The following is a 26,349-nucleotide window of genomic DNA, read 5'->3' on the forward strand; positions in this document are numbered from 1 at the left end:
GTCTCTCATGTGAAATATGGGAAGTTGAAAGATAGTCATTTAAGTGTTCTTTCCCCCCTCTTATTTTTCAGGTCGGTTGGATTTTTATTCAAGAAAAGATGCACACACTCAAAATCAAAGCATACGATAGAAACACAGGCTCTAGCGGATACAGAGAGATTACAAATACTACAGCACTATTACAAATACAACAAAAGCAAAACTAGTCATACATTTTTAAAACATTCAGTAATCCATCTAGGGCTGCACGATTAATCTAAATTATACCTAAATCATTTGCGGAGCTTGTCAGTGAAGCACGGCTCTGTGATCAGTAGTAAATGGTGCTCCATCTGAAAGCCAGAGGGCGCTCATGCAAAAACTTCAAAGATGCCCCGCAGAAGTGCGATAACGTTGTCACCAGACTGCTCAATTTAAGATTGAACCTTGATCTAGGGAGTCTGCTATGTATTTTCTGCACAAGAGGTGTGATTAACGAGCATTATTCAACTGACTCTGTACGCAACTGGATAGTCCAATCAACCCACAAAAGATGTGATCAACGAGCAAGGACCCATCGCTTCTCTAACCGTCATCACGTTAAACCCACCGATAGCAAAATAATAGTCACAGAATATCACAGAAGGATGCTCAACTGTTATTATGAAGTGAGTTTGGAGTAAAAACATGTTATTAAAGCTACACTATATAACTTTTCCGTCCGCTAGAGGGTGTCTATTTAAAACAAAGGTGTAGTTTCATGATGCCAGGTTTTAACACAGAAAATTGGGACATATGGTTTTCACCTCACAGCCGGTGGAAAAAAATCAGGATAGGACTCGGGCAGAAATAATGTTCATGAATGCGATTATTAGATATGACGCAATTGACAGACATCCCGGCTCCTTAGTTAAAATAGCAATTTTCTCACAATTTACAAATAGTTGGAAACATTTGGGATATTGTAAGAAATCAACTGAACAAAATACAGGTGCTGGTCATATAATTACAAAATCATCAAAAAGTTGATTTATTTCACTAATTCCATTCACAAAGTAAAACTTGTATATTATATTCATTCATTACACACAGACTGATATATTTCAAATGTTTATTATTTCTTTTAATTTTGGATTGTGTGCCTCTCCTCTCTTCCTCCAGTCCTTTTTGTCTTTAGCCCAAGCGAGACGCTTCTGACGCTGTCTGTTGTTTAAGAGTGGCTTGACACAAGGAATGCGACAACTAAAACCCATGTCTTGTATACGTCTGTGCGTAGTGGTTCTTGAAGCACAGACTCAAGCTGCAGTCCACTCTTTGTGAATCTCCCCCACATTTTTGAATGGGTTACGTTTCACAATCCTCTTCAGGGTGCGGTTGTCCCTATTGCTTGTACACTTTTTTCTACCACATCTTTTCCTTCCCTTCGCCTCTCAATTAATGTGGTTATACAGAGCTCTTTGAACAGCCTTTGAACTAGAGCTGGGTGATATGGCTCAAAACAATTATCACAATATAATTTTCCATATCAGTCGATATCGATAAATATACATCTGTATATCAATAATATCCTTACTAAATCGTGTAAGTAGTAAAACACTAAATATGCAAACGGGCAAAAAAAAAAATGGTCCCCTGTGCATCTCACACACACACACACACACACACACACGCACACACACGCACACACACGCGCGCACACGCGCTACACACACACCTCACCGACAGTGGGCTGGCCGCGAGAGGAGGGAGAGAGCAAAGTTCAGTATTTGTTGATCTCCATATCTCTGTCTAGTCTATTTTATTTATTTTAAACACCAGATGACATTATTTCTCTTTTGATACAGGCAATGCTGAGTCATTAATACATCACCAAAGACAAACAATTATCATAGCGATCGTGTACAAATCCGATGTTTTAGTGATTATAGTTTGGTGTAGCCTGTGTGTGAATGTAGATTTACCGCTGTGTTGGGCTCAATTTTATATGGAAGAACTCAGAAGAAGCACGATCATTTAATTATTAAATCCCACGTGGTGAACGTGAACAAGCAGTCCACGTAGCCTTCGCCGCTATTTTATGTCGGATGGGATCACCAAAATATCTCCAAACCACTGAAGTTGTGCGAACTAACTTGTCAACGCTATCTGTGTCCTCCGAGCTGGTCTTCAACCTCAAAGTTTTCTCACTTCACTTCACTCTGATTCTCCAAGCCTGTCAGCCACTGACTGTAAACAGCAGCGCGTGCAGCACCCAGAAGCCCGGTCTGCAATACGCATGCACAGAATTACGCATAGCGCAATTCTGGAAAATTATATCGTGATAATTATCATTATCGTTTTATCGCCCAGCCCTACTTTGAACTGACCTTTAGTGTCTTGCCCTCCTTGTGCAGGGTGTCGATGGTCATATTTTGGACAACTGTCAAGTCAGCAGTCGTCCCCATGATTATGTAGCCTACAGAACTAGACTGATACTATTTAAAGGCCTTTGCAGGTGTTTTGAGTTAATTAGCTAGAGTGTGGCACCAGGTGTCTTCAACTTTGAACCTTTTAACAATATTTAATTTAATAACTGAGATACTGAATTTAGGATTTTCCGGAGTTGTCAGTAATAATCATCAAAAAAAATAAATAAACATTTGACATACATCAGTCTGTGTGTAATGAATGAAATATACAAATTTCACTTTTTGAATGGAATTAGTAAAATAAATCTTTTTCATGATATTCTAATTATGTGACCAGCACCTGTATATAACACTGGCCTGGTGTTTTGTGGATTTTACTGCAAAAAATACTACATAGTGCACCTTTAAAAGTTGTCTTTTGTTCACAAATGCTACTCACGCTTGACACTTGTTGATTTTTCAAATGCATGTTAAAACAAACTTAAACTTGCAGTGCTTTCAAAGGAAGCAGGATTTACTACTGATCACAGAGCTGTGCTTCACTAACAAGCTGAGCATAAAATTAATTTATCACAGCCTTTGCAAATTCATAAAATCGCAATAAGCCAAATAGGTTTAAACGCGATTTGGGGTTAATTGCCATTAATCGTGCAGTCCTAAATCCATCAGACAAAAATCAGATCACTTAAAGCAATAGCATACATTTTTCAGGTTGAGGTATCACAGATGCATCTGGCAATATACATATGCATACTGGGGGAGAGAAAGAGAGAGCGAGAGAGAAATGAATAAGGACAGAAAGAACTAGGTTAGTATCTAGCAGGTGATGATGAAAGCTTTTCCCTTAATGCTTCGCCCCATGATTAAAACTCTCCTCGTCCTCCCCAAAGCCTTGAGGCTTTAAACTGTAATCTGTGCAACCGAGGAAGCCGAATGAGTCTGGACAGAGGTGCTGGCACTGGAATGTACTGCGCTGACTCTTTTCATGTGGTCTACACAGAAGCTCTTTTATCTCGTCTGTACACCGTTTACAACTGAACGAGGGAGAGGGGGGAAAAAGCAAGTCTGGGCCTGGTTTGGAAGAGAAAAATACCAGTGAAAGAGAGGGGAGTGGAAAAAAAGACCCTTGCTCTCTCAAAAGCAGAGACAAAGAAAAGGACTTCCGCAGATCAGCCTTTTCCACAGACAGTGGTGAGAATAGGTGCCGCACCACGGTACTGATTCCATTAAGTAAATGGAAATAAAGTGGTAGTGGACAACACACTTCTTTCATTTACCACTGAATATATTTAACTAGACGTAGAAAATACAAATACATCCCATCTGTACTAAATAATACTAGAATTAGGCCATAGGTTGAAAAAAGTATGCTAAATGTGCCTAATTTGCTTTTTCTAAATTAGCATTTATATTGTAGCAGTACATTGCAATACTTAGCAAGATGCAAAATACATAAGATGTGGCATGACACAGGCACAAATACTAATGTAATGTATTAATATACTGTACACTCAAAAGTATGGCATTTTCCCTATCGGCAGCAAAAGAACATATAGCACAGTACAAACAACTAAATGTTCAGCATCCATTACTCCAGTATTCAGTGTCACATGACCTTTCAGGAATCATTTTTTATTAGTATCAGTGACTTTAAGCTCACATTTGATCAATTAAATGCTTAGTTTTCTGAATTTAAGTACTGATTTTGTAAAGAAAATTCAAATAAATCTTACTGACCACAAACTATTGAGTGTAATTTCTTATGTATTATAGGTATGCAAATTGGGACATAACCACCAATTGAAAGTAATTCCATTAACAAACCACATTACAAACCCATGAGTTCTTTGAACACTAAATGGGAATTTTGAAATTCAAAATTTGAGATTGTAAACCTTCAATCTTCTGTGTTTATGTTATTAGAAATACAAAAAAGCTGTAATATTGTGAAATCTTATTAAAATATAAAGTAACTTTCCAATTTGAATATATTTTAAGATGTCATTTATTCCTTTGATGCAAAGCTGAATTTTGAGCATCATTACTCCAGTCTCCAGTGTCACATCAGTGTCTTCAGAAATCATTCTGATATGAGGATTTACTGCTCAGGGAAAATTTATGATTATTATCAATGTTGAAACAACTGTATTTTTTTATTTATTTTTTAGAATTCTTTGTTCAATAGAAAAATTAAAAGACCAGCATTAATCTGAAATAAAAAGCTTTTGTAACATTGTACTACCGTTTAAATGTTTTGGGTCAGTAAGATTTTTTTTTTTTTTACTTTTTTGGGGGAAAGAACAAAGTAATTAATATACATGTATTTAGCAGGGATGTATTAAACTGATCAAGTGACAGTATAGACATTTATATTGTTGCAAAGGCTTTTTATATTTATATTTCATAAATGCTGTTCTTTTGAACTTTCTATTCCTCAAAGAATCCTAAAAAAAAGATTTACACAACTGTTTCAACATTGATAATGATCATACATGTTTCTTGAGCAGCAAATCATCATATTAGAATGATTTCTGAAGGATCATGTGACACTGAAGTGAAAGGGCGATTCTGAAATACACTGCCGCTTCAATATATCTGTAAATATTTATATCCTAAATAACTTCATAATCAAAACTTGAATCAATATTTATCTTCCTATATTATTATAATGATTCTTTCCAGTTATGATTTTGCTTTTATTTCTTGTTTTCTAAAGTGTTTATTTGGTCTCTGAGGAGTGACTGAGGGTCTGGCCTAGAGACGTGTGATGTGTCACTAAACACTTGCAACAAGGTCGTGTGTTTAGATTTTTAAGGCATCACACACCCCTAACATGTCAAGAGTGCAGCAACAGAATTTGCTCACTTAGTGCTTCCAGATATGAAATATGAATGTCTTTCATTTAATTTATTATATTTTATTCCTTTTATATTTCCTTTAACTGAAACACTAAAAAGTCTAGATGAATATTGCCTGTACTATTGTGTGTCCCTCTCACTGAAAGAAAGCACATGTTATCAGTATGTTTTGGTAAGAACTGGTTAGAACTGGAGCTTAATCAGCTCCAACCTTGGAGAGACTGTGTATCTGTGTATGTGCGCAGTATTCCATGTTACAGATCAGTGTTGAGAATGGTGTACAATGGGCACCCTAAGAGATGGGTGGACTTGTTATTCTGGGCAAGCTGGCGCCTGTTCCAGATCTGGAAGGTCACTACGGGCCTAATTCCGGTGAAAGCATCAACAAGTGACACGTCTATGGAAATGTGCATCAGATTAACTGACATGAGTGGAAATTTACCATGACTGTGCATTGTCTCTGAGCCAATCAGAATCATCCACATTGCAGTAATGATGTGGATAGATAAGACCTTGAAAACGGTATAAGTGTTGGGACAATTGTATGTACGATAGGGCAGGGCAGGGCAACGAGACAGAGAGCGGGAGCGCGGCCTATGAACTCCTTGTGAGACTTGAAGTTGGCTTCTGCTTTTGAAACTGCAAACTATTCTAAGTAAATTTTTCTTTTTATTTATTGCAATCCTGCAAATAATTGCAATCCTGACTCTGTCTTCACTATTTCAATACTGGTCCTGGGTCATAAGCTGTTAACCCCTAACAGAAGACTAGTAATGATGCTCAAAATTCAGCTTTAGATCACAGGAATGAATTACATTTTAAAATATATTCATATAGAAAATAATTTATAATTTAATAATTTTAATAATATATTATAATATTACAGCTTTGTTTGTATCTCTAATAACATAAATGCAGCCTTGGTGAGCAGAAGAGACTTCTTTAAAAACATTTTAAGAATCTTACCGTTCTAAAACTTTCAATCGGTAGTATATATTATCTGCATCTGTAATTATCTACAAACGCTTGGCATAATTAACTAAATATATAAACACATTATATACCCATTTATGATAATGGATCCAATGAACATTTATGTTTTTCATACATTATGCATATACAGTATGTGTCTGATAAACATCAAATTAAGTTACAGCTGTCATGACAGTTAGCACATCACTGATGTTAGAAACACTCACCTGGTCGATGGCATCTGGATTTTCAGAGACGTCAAAGATGACAGCTGTGGCCCCTCTCTGAACAGCTCTCTTCGCCTGTGAGGACGGGGACAAACAAAAAAAGGTCTCAAGTATCTTCTATACTTGAAGGACTGAAATCTCATCTAAAACTGGCAATGCAGTGCTGAAAGAAAATCCCTGAAGCGCTGAAAATTACCAGTGTTATTTTGGAATTCTTTATATTAATAGAACTATTATACTACAAGCATACTAATAATTGTTTTATTTAAACATTTACTTTTATTTTCATGTTTAGTTTTCATTTTACTTTAAGTTTTAGGAATTTTATAAAGTGCTTTTGTAGTTTTTATTTTTTAAATTTTTTATATTTTGATTCAATTTGAATCGGTTTTACTATAGAAGTAATTTTAGTACTTTAAATTAAATTAACTTCAGATTTTCAACAAATATTTAGATTTTTTGAAAGCTTTCATTGCGTTCCATTTTTGTCAACTATGGTAATTTCTGCATTTATAGGAAAAGACAACAATTCAAAATACAAGAAACCGTAAGACCGCAAACCCCAAATGCTTAAAATAAGAGCAACTGTTCGCTCCACATCAAAAGTTTTTCTTAATTTAAAAGATTTGGATTCATTTAAAAGCAGCCCATTTTTAAAACACTTGAGTAATGTGACTCTTTTCTTGAGGTTCAAGTGAAATACTCCCACACCATGTTAAATGTTCTACCCGTTTCTCTCCCAGCCAATAGAGGTCACTCTTACACTTCAGCTAGATGGCTCACATGAGTCAGTGTGCAGAACAAGTACTTTGTGATGGTTACAGTGGCTTTCTGTACATAACTACAGTTCAAAGATTTGATCAATGTGCTTAAGTTGTGTTTTCATTTGTTCACCATTTCATTGCCATCTTGAGGTTCATTGTTTTATTATTTTAATAGATGATCGACATCACATTGTCAGAAAAGCATTTTGTTTACACACTGACGGCTGGGTATGTTCCAACTCCACTCAAGCGAAAGAGAAAAGAACAGGCTGAAACAAAAAAAAAGGAAAATAAAGAGATCAAAGCGACAATGCGCAGCTCTATAACTCTGTTATCAGAGTAGCAAAGGGATGGCACCTTTCCAAACCCAAGGCATTCTGGGTACTATGAGAGCAGGCATGGCCTCTCCACACACTGCCTTTGTGATTATGCATGTCTGGGAGTTTGTGTGTTGTAGAGACATTTTAACAAACAATAGATGTACCCGCAGTTTACTGTTCATTTATTCAAAGTCTCACTTAAAAGGCCTAAATTAGAAAGCAAGTTTAGGTTGGGATTTAGTAGTTTTTAAAGTAAAAATTGCATAGCACATGATCATCTAGAGTATTAGATAGAATGATAGACATAGCTCGGTTTTGTTACAAATCTGGTACAACAAGAGCAAAAAGCAACAAATCCCCAATGCTAGTTGTCTTTTAATTTATTTTCAACACACAGTAGTGTAAATTATAATTTGTTCCACCTATAGCATCATTTCGTCCCCCCTGTGGTAGTTGGTACAGTCCTTTAGTGTATTGAGTAGACTAAGCAGTAAACAGAATGCACTCTTGCATGTCAGTTTTTGTAGGTCTGATAAAAAAAAAGGTATTTAGTCACAATCAGCTACAAAACTGAAAAGCATCTATTGTGTTGTGTTATAAAAGTAAAAAATAAATAGAATAATGAAAAATAAGTGAAAAAAGTGTTTTTTTATGCCTTCCTGTAGCCTTTATCTGCCTAGCTCAGGTGACTAACACATCTGGATAATGTTGTTAGATAGGCGTTAGCATTTACATTAGCATTATTTCTTAAAATAAAAAAAAATAAGGAATTGTTGATTTATTATTCTAATTGATTAAGGGGGTGGGGGGAATTCTGTCAGTCTCATGTTAAACTTAAGTACCTATATAGTAGTTTGCATCTTTCATATCTCCGAAGAGTCTTTAGTTTTATTATATTTATAAAAGAAAGATACAATGTACCAATTACGTCCGAAAATATCCAAACTCATGAAGTTGTGCAGTGGGTGGAGCTAAAGAGTCACAAGCACACACACAAATACCTCATGGCATTATCCCAGGATAACTTTTGATTCACTGTACGTCTGTGTTGTTTACATTATATGCACTTACACGTCGATTGCCAAAGACATTTGATGCAGTTTCACTCACTGCCTATGGTTTCGACTCGTGACTGGTGGGAACAAACAAACACACTCGCTGAACTCTGTTGCTTCTCCAGAAACACAAACTTCATCCTTTCCTTAACTCTGGGTTATTTGGGAAGCTGAACAAGGTTATCTTTCCCTCAAAACCAGAAACACATTGTTTTGACATTGTTGATTTTGTGGTCTATATGACCTTGTTGATTGTTGATGGGCACATGCATTCATCTGGGAGAATTCCATCCGTTTTGACATCACACATGGCCATACTTGAATTACATCACATATTGAATTTGTATTCAAGTATGTCCATGGACATACATGAATACAAATTCAATATTTTGCTTTAAGTTGAGTGAGGAGGAGAACATTTTCATTTCCAGGATACGCATATTTCATCACTGGACGGTATCAGTAACAGTTCCAACGACAAATCGGCACAATGCCAAATTATTTTGTTTTAGCGGAAACTAAAAAAATTTACATACAAATTTATGGTCATACTGATAAGAGAAATACATTATTCCAAAGGGTCTATTTTTATTTGTGTATTGTGTCTCACAAAAACAAAAAATAAAGAAAACAAACAGGATTCCATTTTCTGCTGTCTCAGTTTCCTTTCTGTGAAGTTTGTGAAATGCACACAAATTAATCGAAATAAATCGTATAGGCTACTAGCAAGCTCGGAACTTGCCATCTGAACTTGTTTGGGGTTGATGCGTAGATCTAGATGGGTCTCTTTCGCTGCTCTTTTTCCTGTTGTGTTGGTTAGCAAACAGGGTTGCAATACGCACAAAGACTGGGTAAGCCCAGCCTGATCTGCCGCCGATTTGATTTCGTCCTGCACCTCAGTCTGGAAACCTGTACATTCATTTATACTCCTTCTGTTTCACTTTAGCAGGAACCAATCAAAGACTGGCTTATCTACCAGGCGCGTATTGGTGGGTTTAACATGATGACAGATCGAGAAGTGATGGGTCGTTGCCCGTTGATCCCGCCTCTTCTGGTCTGATTGGTTGAAGGACTATCCAATTGTGTACAGAGTAATTTAATAATGCTCGTTTATCACACCTCCTGTGCAGTAGAAAATACAGAGCAGACTCCCCAGAACAATATTCAATCTTAAATTGAGCTTGGTCTGGTGACAGCCAGACAAATTCACGCTTCCTTCTCAATTGAAGTGTGGAATGCTTGTGACTGACTGTTTTTATCGTCTGACTGTATGCACCGAATTATGACATCCCCCGACAAATAAATGTACCGTTACACCCCTAATTGACAGGCACAAATTTTCTGTTTTAGAGGTTGAACATAGCAAAATTTAACTAAACCCTGGCTGGAAGCTGACATATTAACCATGCAATTTTGTATTTTGATATCTGCCACACACAATGGTGAGTCTGGAGATGTGGTAAGCTGATCTTGCTAAATAGTAACTTACAAGTCCAAATAAAACATTGGAACATTTTTAACAATGTTGACGCCAACATTCATTATCAAATCATAAATGTTTTTTTCAACACAAGACTTACTGAATCCCACAGGAAAATGACAGTGAAACCAATTCCCATTCTGACTTCTGTTAAAGCTTGAGCAAGAAAGTGCAAGAGAACAAAAACAACCCACAGAAAACTCAGGGGACTGCAGTTGTATCCCGCCGAGGGGTTGGGTGAGAGGTTATGAAGCAATACTACCAAACTCAAATTCAAAATGAAAGGACAAAGCAAATATTTGGCACATTAACTGAAACCATTCTCTACCTTTCTTGTCCTGGCATCTCCCCATAATATTGGACAAAGCAAGCAAATTTCAAGAGGTCTTTTTTTTTTAAAATCATCATGGGAGGGAAAGGCCTATTTGAGAGATAAATCACACAATGGTCTTCATTTTGGAAATCTTTTATTATGCCCGAAGAAGACATACTTTACTGTCTTTGATGAGATCTGTCATTTTCATTTAAAAGTGAATATGCTCAGTAAACATTGGAATGAGAAACACATGAGAGAATCTAAAGGCATTCTTTTGACGCTGAATGAGGGAACACCTCGAGAGATGAAAACAAAGTGGAAGTTAATGACTGTTTATGTCTTGTCAACTATTAGATTCATACTACCGTTTAGCTGATTGACTGATCCAAAGGAATGCGGAAATAGACTGAACTCTCGCTCTACCTTGTTTGCTCCACATCAATGTGCTTCGAACGGTTCAGCTGTGTTTCGGCTCTTTTGAAGATTGCAATTTCAGTTAATTATTAATAGCGCTTGATAAAAGAGCTTTAGGAGTAAAATGAGGGGTTGGAGATCTGGCTGACTGAAAAAAATAAGAGAGAAAGAGAGAAACAGAGTGAGAGAGTGTGCACGTGTGGAACAGGCCAGAAACAAGAGACATGGAATCTACTTTGAGCAAGCGCTGCGATGTAACAACTTGCCTAACAACAGAAAAAAAAAGCTTCTAAAGACAAACCAAAGACCACCACACAAACTCCCACCTACACACACACACACACACACCTTGTTCAGGAGTCCTGCACACAATGGCCACCAGCAGTGTTGAGGAATCCACTTTGAAACTGTAGCTAAATAAGTAGTTATCTACTTACAAAAACTAACTAACTACATTAAAGCTACTTGAGTGGGATACAAAATCTTTTGAGATATAAAACAATCTTGTGATATAATTTATAATTTGATAACCAGTCACACAGTATATTTCTGCTGCATTGAAAAGTGTTTTGAACTAAAGTTCCCACAACATTTGCATTAACCGGTGCATTAACGTGACTGAAAGAATGTATTTTGTTAATTTGTTATGAATAAAGATGTAAAGTAATATGGAAGGATTTGTGAACAGAGACTGAAATAAGTGAATCCTTTTTATGGAACTGTCTAAACAAACCATTTTTTCATTAGAATTAATTGACCAGATATTGTGACTGGATTCCATGTCTGCATTTTCCACAACAGGGAAATCATAGAGCACTAAGAAGGTACTATTACTCAACGATTACTGTAGCAAAAACAAATGTGGTAAAGGATGCAAAATATATAGTTGAAATTGCAATGATTGCTAAAAAGAACTACATCAACTTATGCAAAACAGGTGACTGTGATGTACAGGTGTGCTACAATCAATTTACAGACCCTTGAAGCAAACATCTCTGCATTTTTTTCCTCTCGATTTCTCCTACTCTTTCAGCAATCCTACGCACTCACTCTCTGCATTGCTATAATTAAAGTAATTAAGTCCTCACAAAGCAAAGCTTTGCCATTACGCTGTAATTTCAGGTTGCCTTCTGGCCGTTGGGATTCCTCAAAGATAAAGGCATACTTTTCTAATTTAGAGTTTACTTACATGTGGTAGGATTTTTTTATCACCCTATATTTTCTCTGAATGTGCCAAGACATTACTTAGGCAAGTCCCCAATTCTTGAAGGGAAAAATGGAAATAGCAGAAAAAGGGAAAATAAAATAATCATCCAAGTCAGCAAAGTACAAAACTGTGCCTACTTGGTTTCTCACAGTCTCTTCACTGCTTGGGTTTGCCTGGGCTACATTTAACACGAAAATCCAAACAACACACTTAGCTTAAGTTTACACTGAAGTCCTTTCTTGAACCACAGCACTTAACGCTAAATAGACAGGCTAGAGCTGCTCTTTTGCTTTCATTTTTTTAGGTTATATTTACTGACATTCGAATCCATATTAAACCCTGCTGCTTGTGACGATACATTGATGTCTTAAGACAGGAAATGATCGGTTTCTGCGAGAAACCGAACAGTATGTGTTATTTTTTTTTACCTTATATCAGACGAATCTCATCTAGTATTCCCAATGCCATTACTTCCGTCAAGTAAGGCCAAAAACCCGGCGTGATCATAGATATATATTTACATGGATGCCTCATTCGACTGGTCGAATAATAAGGAAATGAGGATATATATATATATAGTATCCTCATATATATAAGGGCCGGGACTCGATTAAACCTCGATTAAAACATTATCTAATTAATTAGAGGCTTTGTAATTAATTAATTGAAATGAATCGCATTTTAATTGCATATAAATATTTGACCTGAGAACAATGAGAAGTAATTTTTCACATGGATTTTTAGTATACCTTTGAATAATGACTGAATACATAAGCTTACTCAACAAAATATTGTTTATTAATTTCAGTCCAGCAGACCAGTGCAATGTTTGCCATTAAGTGTAGCAAAAGCATATTTGTGATATTTGAGGCTCGATCTGCTGCGGTGATACACAAATACGCCTTGTTGTAAAGCTTGCACACAACCATGCTCTTGTCGACACTTACATCCTTTTGTTTTTTCATTATTTAAGCATTTTGGCAGACGCTTTTATCCAAAGCAACTTACATTGCATTCAAGGTACACATTTTTACATTATTGTCAATTCTTGCTTTCCCTGGGAATCGAACCCATGACCTTGTAGAGCTAGAGGAAAGTTTTTAAAACAAAATGTTATATATATATATATATATATATATATATATATATATATATATATATATATATATATATATATATATATATATATATATATATATATATATATATATATATATGATCACGCCATGTTTTGACCTTCTCCGGCGGAATTAATGAATGAGATTCGTCTGATATGAGGTAAAAAAACACACACACAAAAAAACACAAATACTGTTTGGTTTCTCGCAGAAACCGATCGTTTCGTGTTTTAAGACATCAACGTGTCGCCACGAGCCAAAGGGTATAATATGGATTTGTGTGTCTGTGTGTTTTTTACTCTCATAGTGACTCTCATAGAAAACACCCCATTGACATGCATTATATGAGCAACGGTTGGAGTTAAAAATCTTCATATATGTTCTATTTAAGAAACAAACACACCTACATCTCTGATGCACTGGGGGTAAGCAGATAAACATCACATGTTAATTTTTGGGTGAACTATCCTTTTAAATGGAACTATAGATGCAAAAAGACTCAGTATTTTTAACAGTAAAAAGTAAGCGTTCAAGTATTGCATTTTCATATCAATGAGGAAAAGTGTAAAGGTATCTGATGGCACTGTGTTCAGACTGATCAGTTCTATAATATGTTACTCTAAAGTTCTGCAGAGAATACCATGTGATTATCATTTTACATGTAAAAAGCTAATTCTTTGTACATTACTGATGTACTGTATACTTTGTACCATTTAGATATGTTTGTTACTGTGGTAAACAGTTTAACACTGTCCAAAAACAGCACCAAAATGCATTTCTTAGAAGCTGTGTAAATGTGCCACACAATACTTGCTGCCAACAAGCTGGAAGAACCCTTAACTAGAACACACACTTACACTTATGGTTTAATATTTGTCTTATGGACAAAAGAGTCCATTAAGCAACAATGGCTGAATTTTACAGCAACCATGAGTACAGTGTGTTACCACTTAAAACTATTTTTATGGGTGAAAAATGTTTATGAAGCTTGTAAAAGTCATGTAGTAACACAAATCACAGTACAAAACTAGTGCTAAATTAAATTTCCTTTCTCTCAGCAACTCTGCCTGGAAGTATATAAAATCGTTCAAGAAAAACAAAAGGCATTTGGACAGAAACGGCTCTTTTTCAGTTTTAGATTTCATTGAATTATTTAGATTTTCCCCTTCATTTATTTACACTAAACAGTTCATTATAGCTATAAATATGCACTATTCAAGTCTTTTTTTCTCTCTCTAAAGGCTGCCTTTATTTTATCCACAAAAAAATAATAATTCATTTTAATTTATTATAAAATGTAATTTATTCCTGTAATGCCAAAACTGCATGTCTTATTATTATCAATGTTGAAATGCTGCTTATTTTTTTTAGTGGAAACAGTGAACGATTGTACTAAGGTATCAACATGCACATCTTACAGGGAAATCAGCAAATTGTACAGAACCTTATAGTACAAAATAATTGTTCTATAAGGAATAAAATGTATACACACCCAAAAAATCCTTTATTTCACAACCCTTGACTTTTTAAACTGCTCATTTAAAGGCATCACTTAAGAGTTCACACAGGAGCAGTAAACTAGCTCTAGACGTGACTGAACTGCTGCAAACAGATGGAGACCTCTGAGACAAAAGTTTGATTTAAATCTTGCCTTTACTCTAAACTGACATTTAGTAGAGAGGTAAATGGGTCTTAATAACATGCCTTCACACAGTCAATGGTTATTTACTGAAAAACAGGTCTTGGTTTTGGCCCGGTCCGTGGGCGCAGCGACCTATCCGAGATGCCAGTCTCACTGGAGGCCCCTGTTAAGTAGTGCAGAACTAATATAGGATAATTTGAGGGAAGGCACCAGAAGACCCTGGACTACAGGTCAGCTTCTTGTTCAGACCTGTTCTGAGTTCAGTTTCATGCTGTAAGCAATAACAGTTTGAAGGACTGAAAAGATAAGGCTAGGTTCAGGTAAGTGTTGTAGATTGGGCTAAATAACTTCAAAATAACCTTATAATGACATAATGCGTTTTACAGCTAATTAACAATGTTTTTATGAACTTGTTTCACAGAGGGAACATTCACCTGTTAATTAGCCAACTTTAGGAGTGTGCTGCTTATAAAATGCACCCGCTAGTTCAGGTGAATAAAGCTGCCATTCATTTCATTTACGGATAGTTTGACTCCCTGGATTACATCAGTTTAAAAATAAATCTAAACATATTTCCTTCCTGCACAATGCATTGATTTCTTCAAATCACCATACAATATAAACCTTTTAATATTTTCATATTTCCAGTCAGCCATTCACTTTCTCTCCTCTAACAAAATCTCTCAACTCTCCCAGCACCTGTTGCATAACCAGAAAATAAGGGACTGACTCTGTCACGAGGAAAATACAAGGCCCTGCAACTGTGCAGCCAAAGAATAACTCACAGGATAGAAAGACTGCTGTTTCATGTTTAATGCAACTTTCAAATGGACATAACGGATGGACGGACAGATGGAACAACAAACGGACGAAAGGATCGATGGGCAGATGGACAGACAGAACAACAACCGGATGGATGGATGGATGGATGGATGGATGGGATAATTTAGATAGCACAACAAATTGTGGCAATGGCTCAGCTAAAAGTTGAAACTAGCTAAACTGACATGCCAGTCTATAATTACCAGTCCATTGAATTTTTCTGCCTCTAAAACTCCATCACTAGCATATTAGCTCTTGTGGATGTGGATTTCTTCTCATTCAACAGCTGCATGTGGATGTATTAAATCAAATGGTGTTGATTTGGAAGAAATAAATGTTCCTCTCCAGATGATACCCACTAGATCTATCAGCGGTGCCTCAATGACAAGAAACTGGTGATGTCATCGGACGTTCTGTGGGAGAATCTGTGTTCATTATTTCATCATTAATAGAATGAACTCCAGCTTTGGTTCCCGGCTATGGCAGCAACTTCCTGAGGGGTCGTAAAATTGCCCTCTTCTCCATTTATCATTCTCAAGCCCCCCAACCCCCCCCCCCCTCCCTCCCTTCCCTGCACTCAACGATCAGTCAAAAAATGCAGCCACTAATTTAAAGCCCATTGGCTTCCCGCTAACTCTGGTGACTGCAAACCCTGTGCCTCAGGATGGACAACCGCTAATTAAATTTCCCCCTCATTTTTTTTTTTTTTTTGCTTTCCTCTCACTCTCCTTTTGGGTGTATGTTTTGTTTTTAGACCGGTTTTCCAGCCTTAACCATGCACAGGAAAAGTAAACAATTCTGTCTTTTCTTTCTCCCCTCATACTAAATTTGAGGTGAGGTATGTTGCAAGAGTTTTGAAAGAAACACATTTTAAGGCAAGTTTAAAGTTTAAAGTGAACTCAACAAAAAACAAAAAAGTCACCATAGTTGTATGTTGGTTTGATATATATATACACACCAAACCAACATACAACTATGGTTTGTATGAATGTTGAATGTTGTATTTGTATCAAAAAGTTAGTTGTTTTCATGTTGACTTTAAAGAGCCAGTAACAGTTGACATATCCAAGCTCACAGTCACAAAGAGACTTAATTTTTATTTTATTTTATTTTAAAACAAGAAAAAGCAGTCATCGCAGTTTTGCCAGCATAGCCTATCCTTGTAGCTGTACAGGGGAAAAGTGAAGCTAATTGCATTTCTGAGGCTCAACAATGTCACGTACACCATTCAGAAACTCTCTTTTAAACGCTCTTGCTCAGTACAGTGGAGCATTCAGAGCTTTCACCAAAGAAGTCATTATTAAGTAAGTGTGTGCTGTGAATTCCCTGTCAATGATAACTCAATCCAGGCGAGTTTAGATTTAATAAGGGTACCACCAGGGCCGGCGTTTGCTATAGGCGAGCTAGGCGGTTGCCTAGGGCGACAATTGTGTTAGGGGCGCGAGCGCGCTCTAGTGCCGCCCATACTTCCCATTAAGCATAGAATCGGAACAAGCGAAATACAACATAATGTTCATTAAACATGATCATCATAGGGCGCCCCCTCAGCCACACGTTTAATTACTTATCAACCTGATTATTAGATTGAATTGATGGTGATTATTGATTATTAGTTCAGGCTTTAGGTCAGGCAAGTGCTCATCTTGCGCGTTCATCAAAAGTGAGGCGTCTAAACCCGCGGATGCACAGGGATGGAAAAAGAGAAAAAAAGAAAGGAAGAAAATCGAAAGAAAGCCCAGTATAGAGGTAAGTCTTCTTATCTCAGCCAATAAGTTGTCAAACAAAATAAAATTACTTATCAATCTTATCAACTAATATTTATTTTATAAATATTATTAATATTGTCACTAAGCTATCACTTGCTAGTTTTCTATAACTTCACTGACAATAATCTACAATAACCTAAATGGATGTCATTTAAATATCAAAGTCCAGTTCGTTATGAATATGGATAACGTATGCATGTTATTTATGAAAAGTACAAACACTCTCTACGTGGGCGTCGGAAGGAAATAAATACGGCCTCTCGTTTTTTTTTTTTTTTTTTTTACTGGAGCAGCCTAATGAAAGATGCCATATTATTTACATTAAACACAAATATGCTGTGTTCACCTAATTCTTTACAGTGGCTGTAGTGTAGTGGTAAGACGCATGGCATCAAGATTTGATGCAGATCGATCAGAGGTTCGATCCTGCCTTTTGCCACACTCGCTCTATTCCCTTTTCCCATCACATATCAGATCGGAAAGGCATTTATTTTCAATAAAAAGTGAGAAAATGTTTGAAAAGTGGAAATAAAGCGTCAAACGTGTTTAATAATAAGTGCTTCTCGGTTAGGGGTAGGCCTAGGAAAACAGACGTGCTGAATTAGAATAGAGACGATAAAAGTTAGTGGGGTGGGGTGGGGGGCGCAAAACTTCATCTCGCCTAGGGCAACCAAAGAGCTAGAGCCGGCCCTGGGTACCACAGCACGAGGCAAACAAACACACGCATTAGTTATCTTTAATAAAGTTAACACTGCAGGGAGACGCTCTGCTGACACTGTTTTAAGACAATCAGACACAAAGGGCTGCCCAGGGTCACAGAGAGTTTAAAAATGTGGCATCCCAAAGAGGTCAGCATCAACACAATCTATACAACCAGTAGAACTACGCTAAAAACCTGCCTACAAACTTAAAGGACAGGTCTCGACGAGTTGAGCCATGAATGCTGCAAGTTACAGTTCATCACTTAGCACTGAGTTCGTGGGTCGACTCGTCGAGACTGTTTTCCAAGATGGCGCCTGTCTGTAAGCATGTAATGTACTGTCTTTATAAAGTATCTTCTTATTAAACTGTTTGTTCACTTATAAAGTTCTCAATGCTTCGGTTTGCATGTAGGGACCCTCATTATGCTACCGTGTTAGTGTGAGGCTATTTTGAGCCTTGTTAGTGGTATTAACTAGCAATTTAATTTTACTTATCCTATGCCCCATACACAGCGTTATAAGCTCATCTGTTTTTAGAGATAAAACTCTTTACATTCGATTTTCATGAAAATGCATCCCAGAGAACGATCTACTCGGTGTGTTAATTACCCCTAGGTTCATTTTTCACCTCAGTTGTCCTTTAAATGTCCATGTCTGACTTTCTTTACTATTAATCATTCAACTGAAATAAAATAACACATGAGTTAGCACAAAACCCAAACTAAATGATCATGATCAAGATGACTGACAATATTAAAATGAAATTAATCCGTCCTTCGGATGAGACGTTAAACCGAGGTCCCGACTCTCTGTGGTCATTCAAAATCCCATTGCACTTCTCGTAAAAGAGTAGTGGTGTAACCCCGGTGTCCTGGCCAAATTCCCTCGATTGGCCCTTACCAATCATGGCCTCCTATAATCCCCATCCACTGAATTGGCTCTATCACCCTCTCTCCTCTCCATCTATCGCTGGTGTGTGGTGAGCGCACTGGTGCTGATGTACTGTGGCTGCCGTCGCATCATCCAAATGGAGGTGGTTGAGGAGAGACCCCTGACATGAGTGTAAAGCGCTTTGGGTGTACAGTAGTACATATGAAAGCGCTATATAAAATGCCTCATTCATTCAAAATGCCTCATTCATTCATTCATTCATTAATCATATGCATTCACATGAAGTCTAATAATGATGATAAACAATACTACTACTACTAATAAATAGCTCAAAGCAATATAAAAAATATGGGTCAAGAAATGATTAATCCAAAAATACATACATGCATACGTTAAAAGTGTGTGTGCGTGTGTGATTATATATATATATATATATATATATATATATATATATATATATATATATATATATATATATATATATATATATATATATATATATATATATATATATATATATATATATATACATATACATATACATATACACACATACATACATATATACACACGTACACACACATGTGCAAGTAGATAATCAATGTGTTAAATTATTCATTAAACAACATGCAACTGATTTGGGTCTCTGATTGAAGAGTATGAGCCAGCATGGAGACGTCAGATGCTTATGCACTGCGGTGAATGAGGACAGCTGAATGCGAATGACTTTAATTAAAGGAGCATGAGCTCTCTGCCTTCATACCTCTCTAATCTAACCTTCCCTTGAAGTGGCTCTCTGTGTGTGGGGTATATTTGAGCTAAGCTTTGTGTGTGTGTGTGTGTGTGTGTGTGTGTGTGTGTGTGTGTGTGTGTGTGTGTGTGTCACTTTGTGTGTGCGTCTGCGTCTTTGTAATGGGATCTGCATTTGGCGAGCTGCGTTTCTCCCCGGGCAAACAGAACAGCAGGTTTAGACTCGGCCTATACAAGACCACAACGGCTTTCCAGCACATAGATTAACCCTTGCAGCGGGGGGATTTACCAGAAGACTTCAATGATTTCGAGCAGGGCGGGGGGAGCACTTTGATACAAGCACACACAAAAAAACGAGGTGTCTCTCTCTTCAATGAACGAAGAAATCTGATGGAAACTCCTCGCTTCCTCTCACACGTTCATTTCGTTTTTTCCACCTCGGCCTCTCATTCATTCATCTTTCTCAAGGCTGTTCTGAGAGCAGGAAACAGGAGAAGAACTCTCCCTCTTGCTCTATTGTCCCTTCTACTCCAGAGAGCTGTAATTCAACCACCCACAATTCCTCCCTGCGCTCACACGTCTCACACTTTAACAAGCGTATCTTTACCTGACACACAAGCCGGTGGCTTCGTGCCAGGGCCGGCTCTAGCTCTTTGGTTGCCCTAGGCGAGATGAAGTTTTGCGCCCCCCACCCCACCCCACTAACTTTTATCGTCTCTATTCTAATTCAGCACGTCTGTTTTCCTAGGCCTACCCCTAACCGAGAAGCACTTATTATTAAACACGTTTGACGCTTTATTTCCACTTTTCAAACATTTTCTCACTTTTTATTGAAAATAAATGCCTTTCCGATCTGATATGTGATGGGAAAAGGGAATAGAGCGAGTGTGGCAAAAGGCAGGATCGAACCTCTGATCGATCTGCATCAAATCTTGATGCCATGCGTCTTACCACTACACTACAGCCACTGTAAAGAATTAGGTGAACACAGCATATTTGTGTTTAATGTAAATAATATGGCATCTTTCATTAGGCTGCTCCAGTAAAAAAAAAAAAAAAAAAACGAGAGGCCGTATTTATTTCCTTCCGACGCCCACGTAGAGAGTGTTTGTACTTTTCATAAATAACATGCATACGTTATCCATATTCATAACGAACTGGACTTTGATATTTAAATGACATCCATTTAGGTTATTGTAGATTATTGTCAGTGAAGTTATAGAAAACTAGCAAGTGATAGCTTAGTGACAATATTAATAATATTTATAAAATAAATATTAGTTGATAAGATTGATAAGTAATTTTATTTTGTTTGACAACTTATTGGCTGAGATAAGAAGACTTACCTCTATACTGGGCTTTCTTTCGATTTTCTTCCTTTCTTTTTTTCTCTTTTTCCATCCCTGTGCATCCGCGGGTTTAGACGCCTCACTTTTGATGAACGCGCAAGATGAGCACTTGCCTGACCTAAAGCCTGAACTAATAATCAATAATCACCATCAATTCAATCTAATAATCAGGTTGATAAGTAATTAAACGTGTGGCTGAGGGGGCGCCCTATGATGATCATGTTTAATGAACATTATGTTGTATTTCGCTTGTTCCGATTCTATGCTTAATGGGAAGTATGGGCGGCACTAGAGCGCGCTCGCGCCCCTAACACAATTGTCGCCCTAGGCAACCGCCTAGCTCGCCTATAGCAAACGCCGGCCCTGCTTCGTGCACCTGAGGCTACCAGGTGTGTTAGCCAGTCCCGTTCTCAGTTTCCTACCTCCAGTGCCCCCCTGCCACAGGAAAGACAAATCGCACATGAGATCTGTTTAACATCTCAATTGTTTCTCCTAGATGGCAATGAGATTAAATGGAGTGCAAATGGAGACTTAAGGCTCCTGCAGAGATTCCCAGAGGCCCTAGTAATCTCACACGTCTCGTCTAGAGTTTCAGAAGACATCTCGGTCTCACAAACCACCACGCTCAAATTTGCAAAGCTACAAAAGTCTGCAAGATTCTGCAAAACGATTCCTCATCAAATTCTTCCGAGACCAAATTATCCGAGTTATGCTGTCCGCATTCGTTTTTATTGCTCTATGTTTTTATGACAGCAATTAGCTCCCGTTTTATTTCTCCTCAGGAATTTTAGGAGAAACATCTGAGACAAAGTTACAAGGATGGGTCACCCATCATTTACTTTCTAATATATATTTTTTTCTGTTATAAAACCAATGACTTTCATTGTATGAAACATGCTTCAAAATATCGTTTGAGTTCTGCTGAAGTAAGTAAGTCATACATGTTATAGGAACGACATGAGAGTCACTCTCGTTTTTGGTTTAACTTTAAAGAAGTTCACAATTCACAAATCGAGCAAAGTTAGGGTTTGTCAAATATCGTCAACAGAAAGTCAATGTTGCCGCATTGACCAATGTTTATGTGAATAAAAGCCTAGATTCTTTTGTGGGTGAATTAAAGAGTATCTTTAATCATTTAATCAAGTAAAGGTCTTCATAACCCATTTTCTGTAATGAAAAGCATTTCTGAGGTAAAAATAATGAACAAGGCAGATAAAATGGACAGAGAGCTCAACTTTCAAACAAGGCGCTACCAACATCAAAGTCAGTTGTTTGAATCTCTAACTGTATAAGGAGTTCATTTAGTCGATATTGAGTCAAGCTACACAAAAAATGTCCTCTAGGCTGTTTTTTTGTGCATCTTTTTTTATCCTCTCCCTCGCTCATTTTCCCTCGCCCCCTCCGTCAAGTCCTCAACTTCCTCTCAATTAGCAGGTGTGCTAAAGCTTTCTTCTCCCTTCTCTCTTTCTGTAGCCCTCCAAGTCACTCACAGCTGACCCCCATACACAAGCCCTCCTCGCACACACACACACAGATACCACCCCCCTCCGGAGTATAAAAGAGTCTTAAAACTTGGGATGGAACTTAATCCATGAAAGGAAAAGCGAAAGGGGGAAAAAAAGCCCGCCAAGTGGCCCGGCCCATCCCAGCATGGCACACTGTTCAAAGAGAAACACACACATACTATTACCGCATCTGGCAGACACAACATTACACGCTCTGTTCGCCGCAACACCCGGCCTAAAGTGACGCGCTTTGCGTATTCCGCTCCATTCTTTTTGGAAGGGCAGCCTGGAAAAATCCACAGGTGATTTGCGTAGTCTTTGATTTTCATTCTCTTGTAAACACTAAAACAAAATACTTCCTGGGGGAGCTCTTTGAACTGAGATACCACCATGACATTTTCTCTGGCGGCTTATCCGTCTCCCTCTCTTGCGCACTCTCGTTCCCCTCCTTTCGCTTTTCCTCAAGCTCTTGTCTTAAGCTCCCCGGGTTTCTTTTCTTCTCTCTTTAAATAGAGGGCCAGGACTGTGAAGTCTAATAATGGTCATTTTGCCTCCCATTGAAGGCTGGGTAATTCTGCCAGGCCTCGGTTCACTTTGAAACACATGACACAGGGAGCTTCCCAGTGGCCATGGCAACTCACTCAGTGGGTTCCAAAGCCATGATTTCATACTTGTGGAGGGACAGAAACCTGCGGGCCAATCGGAAGAGGCTCCACCCACTGGGAGAGAACCTTTGACACCAAGCAAAGGAAAACCCAGTGAGATAATATCAGCAAGTTGAGGCATACACAAACATAAAAGAGAAACCCCAGAGCTAGGGCCCCATCGGCGTTCAACGCTTCAAAAACGCCAACCGTCTCCCCTCGCCCCACCCGTTCCTGCTACTTCTAGATGAAGTGTGTGTGCGCACATGTTAAAAATGAAAACTAAATGGGGAGTTTTCATTAAAACTCAATACGTCACAATCAAAAGACATACATTTAAGGGATAGTTCCCCCCAAAATTAAAAATTATTTACTCCCCCTTAAGTAGTTCCAAACCTTAAAAGATTATATTTTGGAAAATATGGGTAACCAAACAGTTGATGGGCCCCATTGATTTCCATAGTTTGGGGCCCATCAACTGTTTTGATACCCATATTTTTTTCAAAATATCTTCTTTGGAGGTTTGGAACAACTTAAGGGTGAGTAAAAGATGACCATTTTCATTTTTGGGTCAACTATCCCATTAATATGTCTACCAGGGTGTTATCTTCAACTAAAATGATTTTTTCTTCCTTTAATTTAAGTAAAACTGAAATAAGATACAAATGTTAGTTGACATTTGAAAAATACTAAAACTGAAATCAAAATAAATTAAAATAATATATAAATAAAAAAAACACTAATAAAAATGACAAAAGCGCAAAATTACTAAAACTAAAATTAAAACAAAAATAAGCCGATTTAAATCTTATAAAATACCTTAATAGTATTTAATATTAAAATAAAAAATACAGCTATATAGAAATATTGAATAAACAAAAATGTTTAAATAAAATGAAAACTGAAAATAATAAAAGCCATAATAGTATATAAATTATACTAAAATACCACTGATTTCGACATCCTAAGAAAAAAGACAGTTTTAGCTTTAAAATCCAAACATTTCTGCATCAAAATCTTTGCTCTAGTGGTGCAGCTTCATCTCCCTCTGGTTTTTAATCGAAGTGACTCAAGTGCAATGCAGTCAAGCAGCAGGTGGGTGGACGTGCTTCATGCCGCCTCTGGCCTGCATCAGGATTTAGCTTCCTTTCTAGAGCAATTACGGCACATAAAAAGCAATGTTCCAGCTCATCAAAGTGGAGTTCATCAAACGGTGGTGTATAAGGAAAACGCACATATGTGTGAACACCTGGAAGCTGATTCAATCACTTTCCCTTAGACACTTTCCCAGATTAAAGGCAAAAGATTAAACTGTTTTCAACACTGATAATAAGAAAGGCTTTTGAACAACAAATCAGTATATTGGAGTGATTTGTCAAAGATCATATAGCACTGAAAACTGGAGTAATGGAGTAGTTGACATCACAGGAATAAATTACATTATAAAATACATTAAAATAGAAAACAGTTATTTTAAATTCGACATTTCATTTCTTATTAATTACTGTTTAACTATACATTATGGTCATTTATACTGCAGCCATGCTGAATATACAATGTTAGTCATATTATATAGCACCATATACATGTTCATGCTCTTCAAAGTTCAAAGAATTAACATGGTTTTACCATATGATACATGTCCATTTTCTCCCAGTTAAAGAACTTAAATCAGAGGGAAAAAAAAGATAATATTTGGACTTGTTGTTTGTCTCTCACTCACAATCACACTCTCTCTTACACACACACACACACACACCCATGTGGACTGATGCAATGGGAACGGGAAGACTCAGTATGCAGTCGGGAGATGAAAGGACAGAACCCCTAGGCTGATTTTGCATGTGTCAGAGCAGAGCACTGTTTGGGAAAAAAGGATATCATGCTGGCAAGGAGACAAAAAAAAAGAGGGAAAGAAAGAGAGAGAACCAATGAACAGATCAAGACAGCCTTCGAAAGAGAAGGAACCTGCTGGGAATGCATGAAGTATATTCACCACAGGAGAAACAACAAGATAAACAAGTTTAGGAGACAAGTTTTACTGCACTTGAAGATTAAAAGTTCTGGGGAATAAAAATCTATGCCACAGATTTAACTGGAGTAAAATGGTACATATTTATACATTTGTAAGAACATTGATTTCTTTGTAAAACTTGCGGGGAAAAGTACTTGGTGGATCTGTAATGTCATCAAAAATAATGATAAATATAGCTGCAAGTAGCAATCATAAGGGTTCAAGCGTTTAATGCCTTTAAGGAAATGCATAAAAATATAATTTTTTATTTTATTTGTTAATTATTAATGTAAGGATTCCAACGACATGACTCGAGCCTACGCCTAATGGTTTCGGAGTTATGAGCCATTTCGTACTTTTGACTGCTGTAGCACCCCCCTCAGGCCAATTGGGGCGAGCCTTGGTGACATTGTAGGCGGTGTGAGTACTACCAACTCAAAGTTTCAAGTCTCTACGATCAGTTCCTGATCCTTGAAAATTTTAACAATTACAATAGGGTTTCTTCCTCACTAATATGTTGGGCCTTTCAAGCAAATACGGCAACAACAAAAAAACCAGAGCTTACATAAGCCAGAAGCATACTTTGTCTGTCATAGGTCCGCGCACTGTCTGTGTGACATGTAAAAGTCCAATATTTGTGACCGTACAACAGCGTATCTGTAAGGTGAATGCTGAGACAGAAGAGTCCACTAGGTGGACATATACTGTGACGTACTGTGCACTAGATAAAGAAATGTGTGCTAGATTGAATATCAAGAGTGATACAAAATAATAACAAAAGCCGCATATCCTTAGCCATCGTTTCGGTTTTGGTTATTTGGAGCCTTCGAGTGAATGTCCTGTAAATAACACGACTCTGTGCTGACCTCTAACATCTGCTAGAGTATAAAAAAGCAAGTGTACTACTACGCGCGTGTCGAACGCGTCCATCCGCACTCTTCGCAAGTTGAGTTTCCTTTTAAAGCTGTGCTGACACGACTGTGCGAGACTGAAAATGAAACGTACTGGGCCTTTGAGGTCTCATAAGTTCCCTTATAACATCACATCCACAGTTTGAAACAGGCTTCTTATTGGCTACTGATTGGAATCAGTGCTCAAGGCATTATGCTGTCTTCACGTGCTAATCAAAAATTTCATAATTCCCACT

The 26,349-nt window shown here is 37.4% G+C and overlaps 1 protein-coding gene across 2 annotated transcripts in view; it reads right to left on the bottom strand.

Annotated features, from left to right (window-relative positions):
• Positions 1–26,349, bottom strand: part of znrf3 (zinc and ring finger 3) — a 93,938-nt gene that overhangs the window by 8,139 nt on the left and 59,450 nt on the right. For both annotated transcript variants that reach the window (XM_067439402.1, XM_067439403.1), the window contains exon 3: positions 6,445–6,519. In XM_067439402.1, the coding sequence (XP_067295503.1) occupies positions 6,445–6,519 (75 nt within the window). The remainder of the gene's footprint in view (positions 1–6,444; positions 6,520–26,349) is intronic.

Source organism: Pseudorasbora parva, chromosome 3, assembly GCF_024679245.1.
Source record: "Pseudorasbora parva isolate DD20220531a chromosome 3, ASM2467924v1, whole genome shotgun sequence".
Classification (NCBI taxonomy): domain Eukaryota; kingdom Metazoa; phylum Chordata; class Actinopteri; order Cypriniformes; family Gobionidae; genus Pseudorasbora; species Pseudorasbora parva.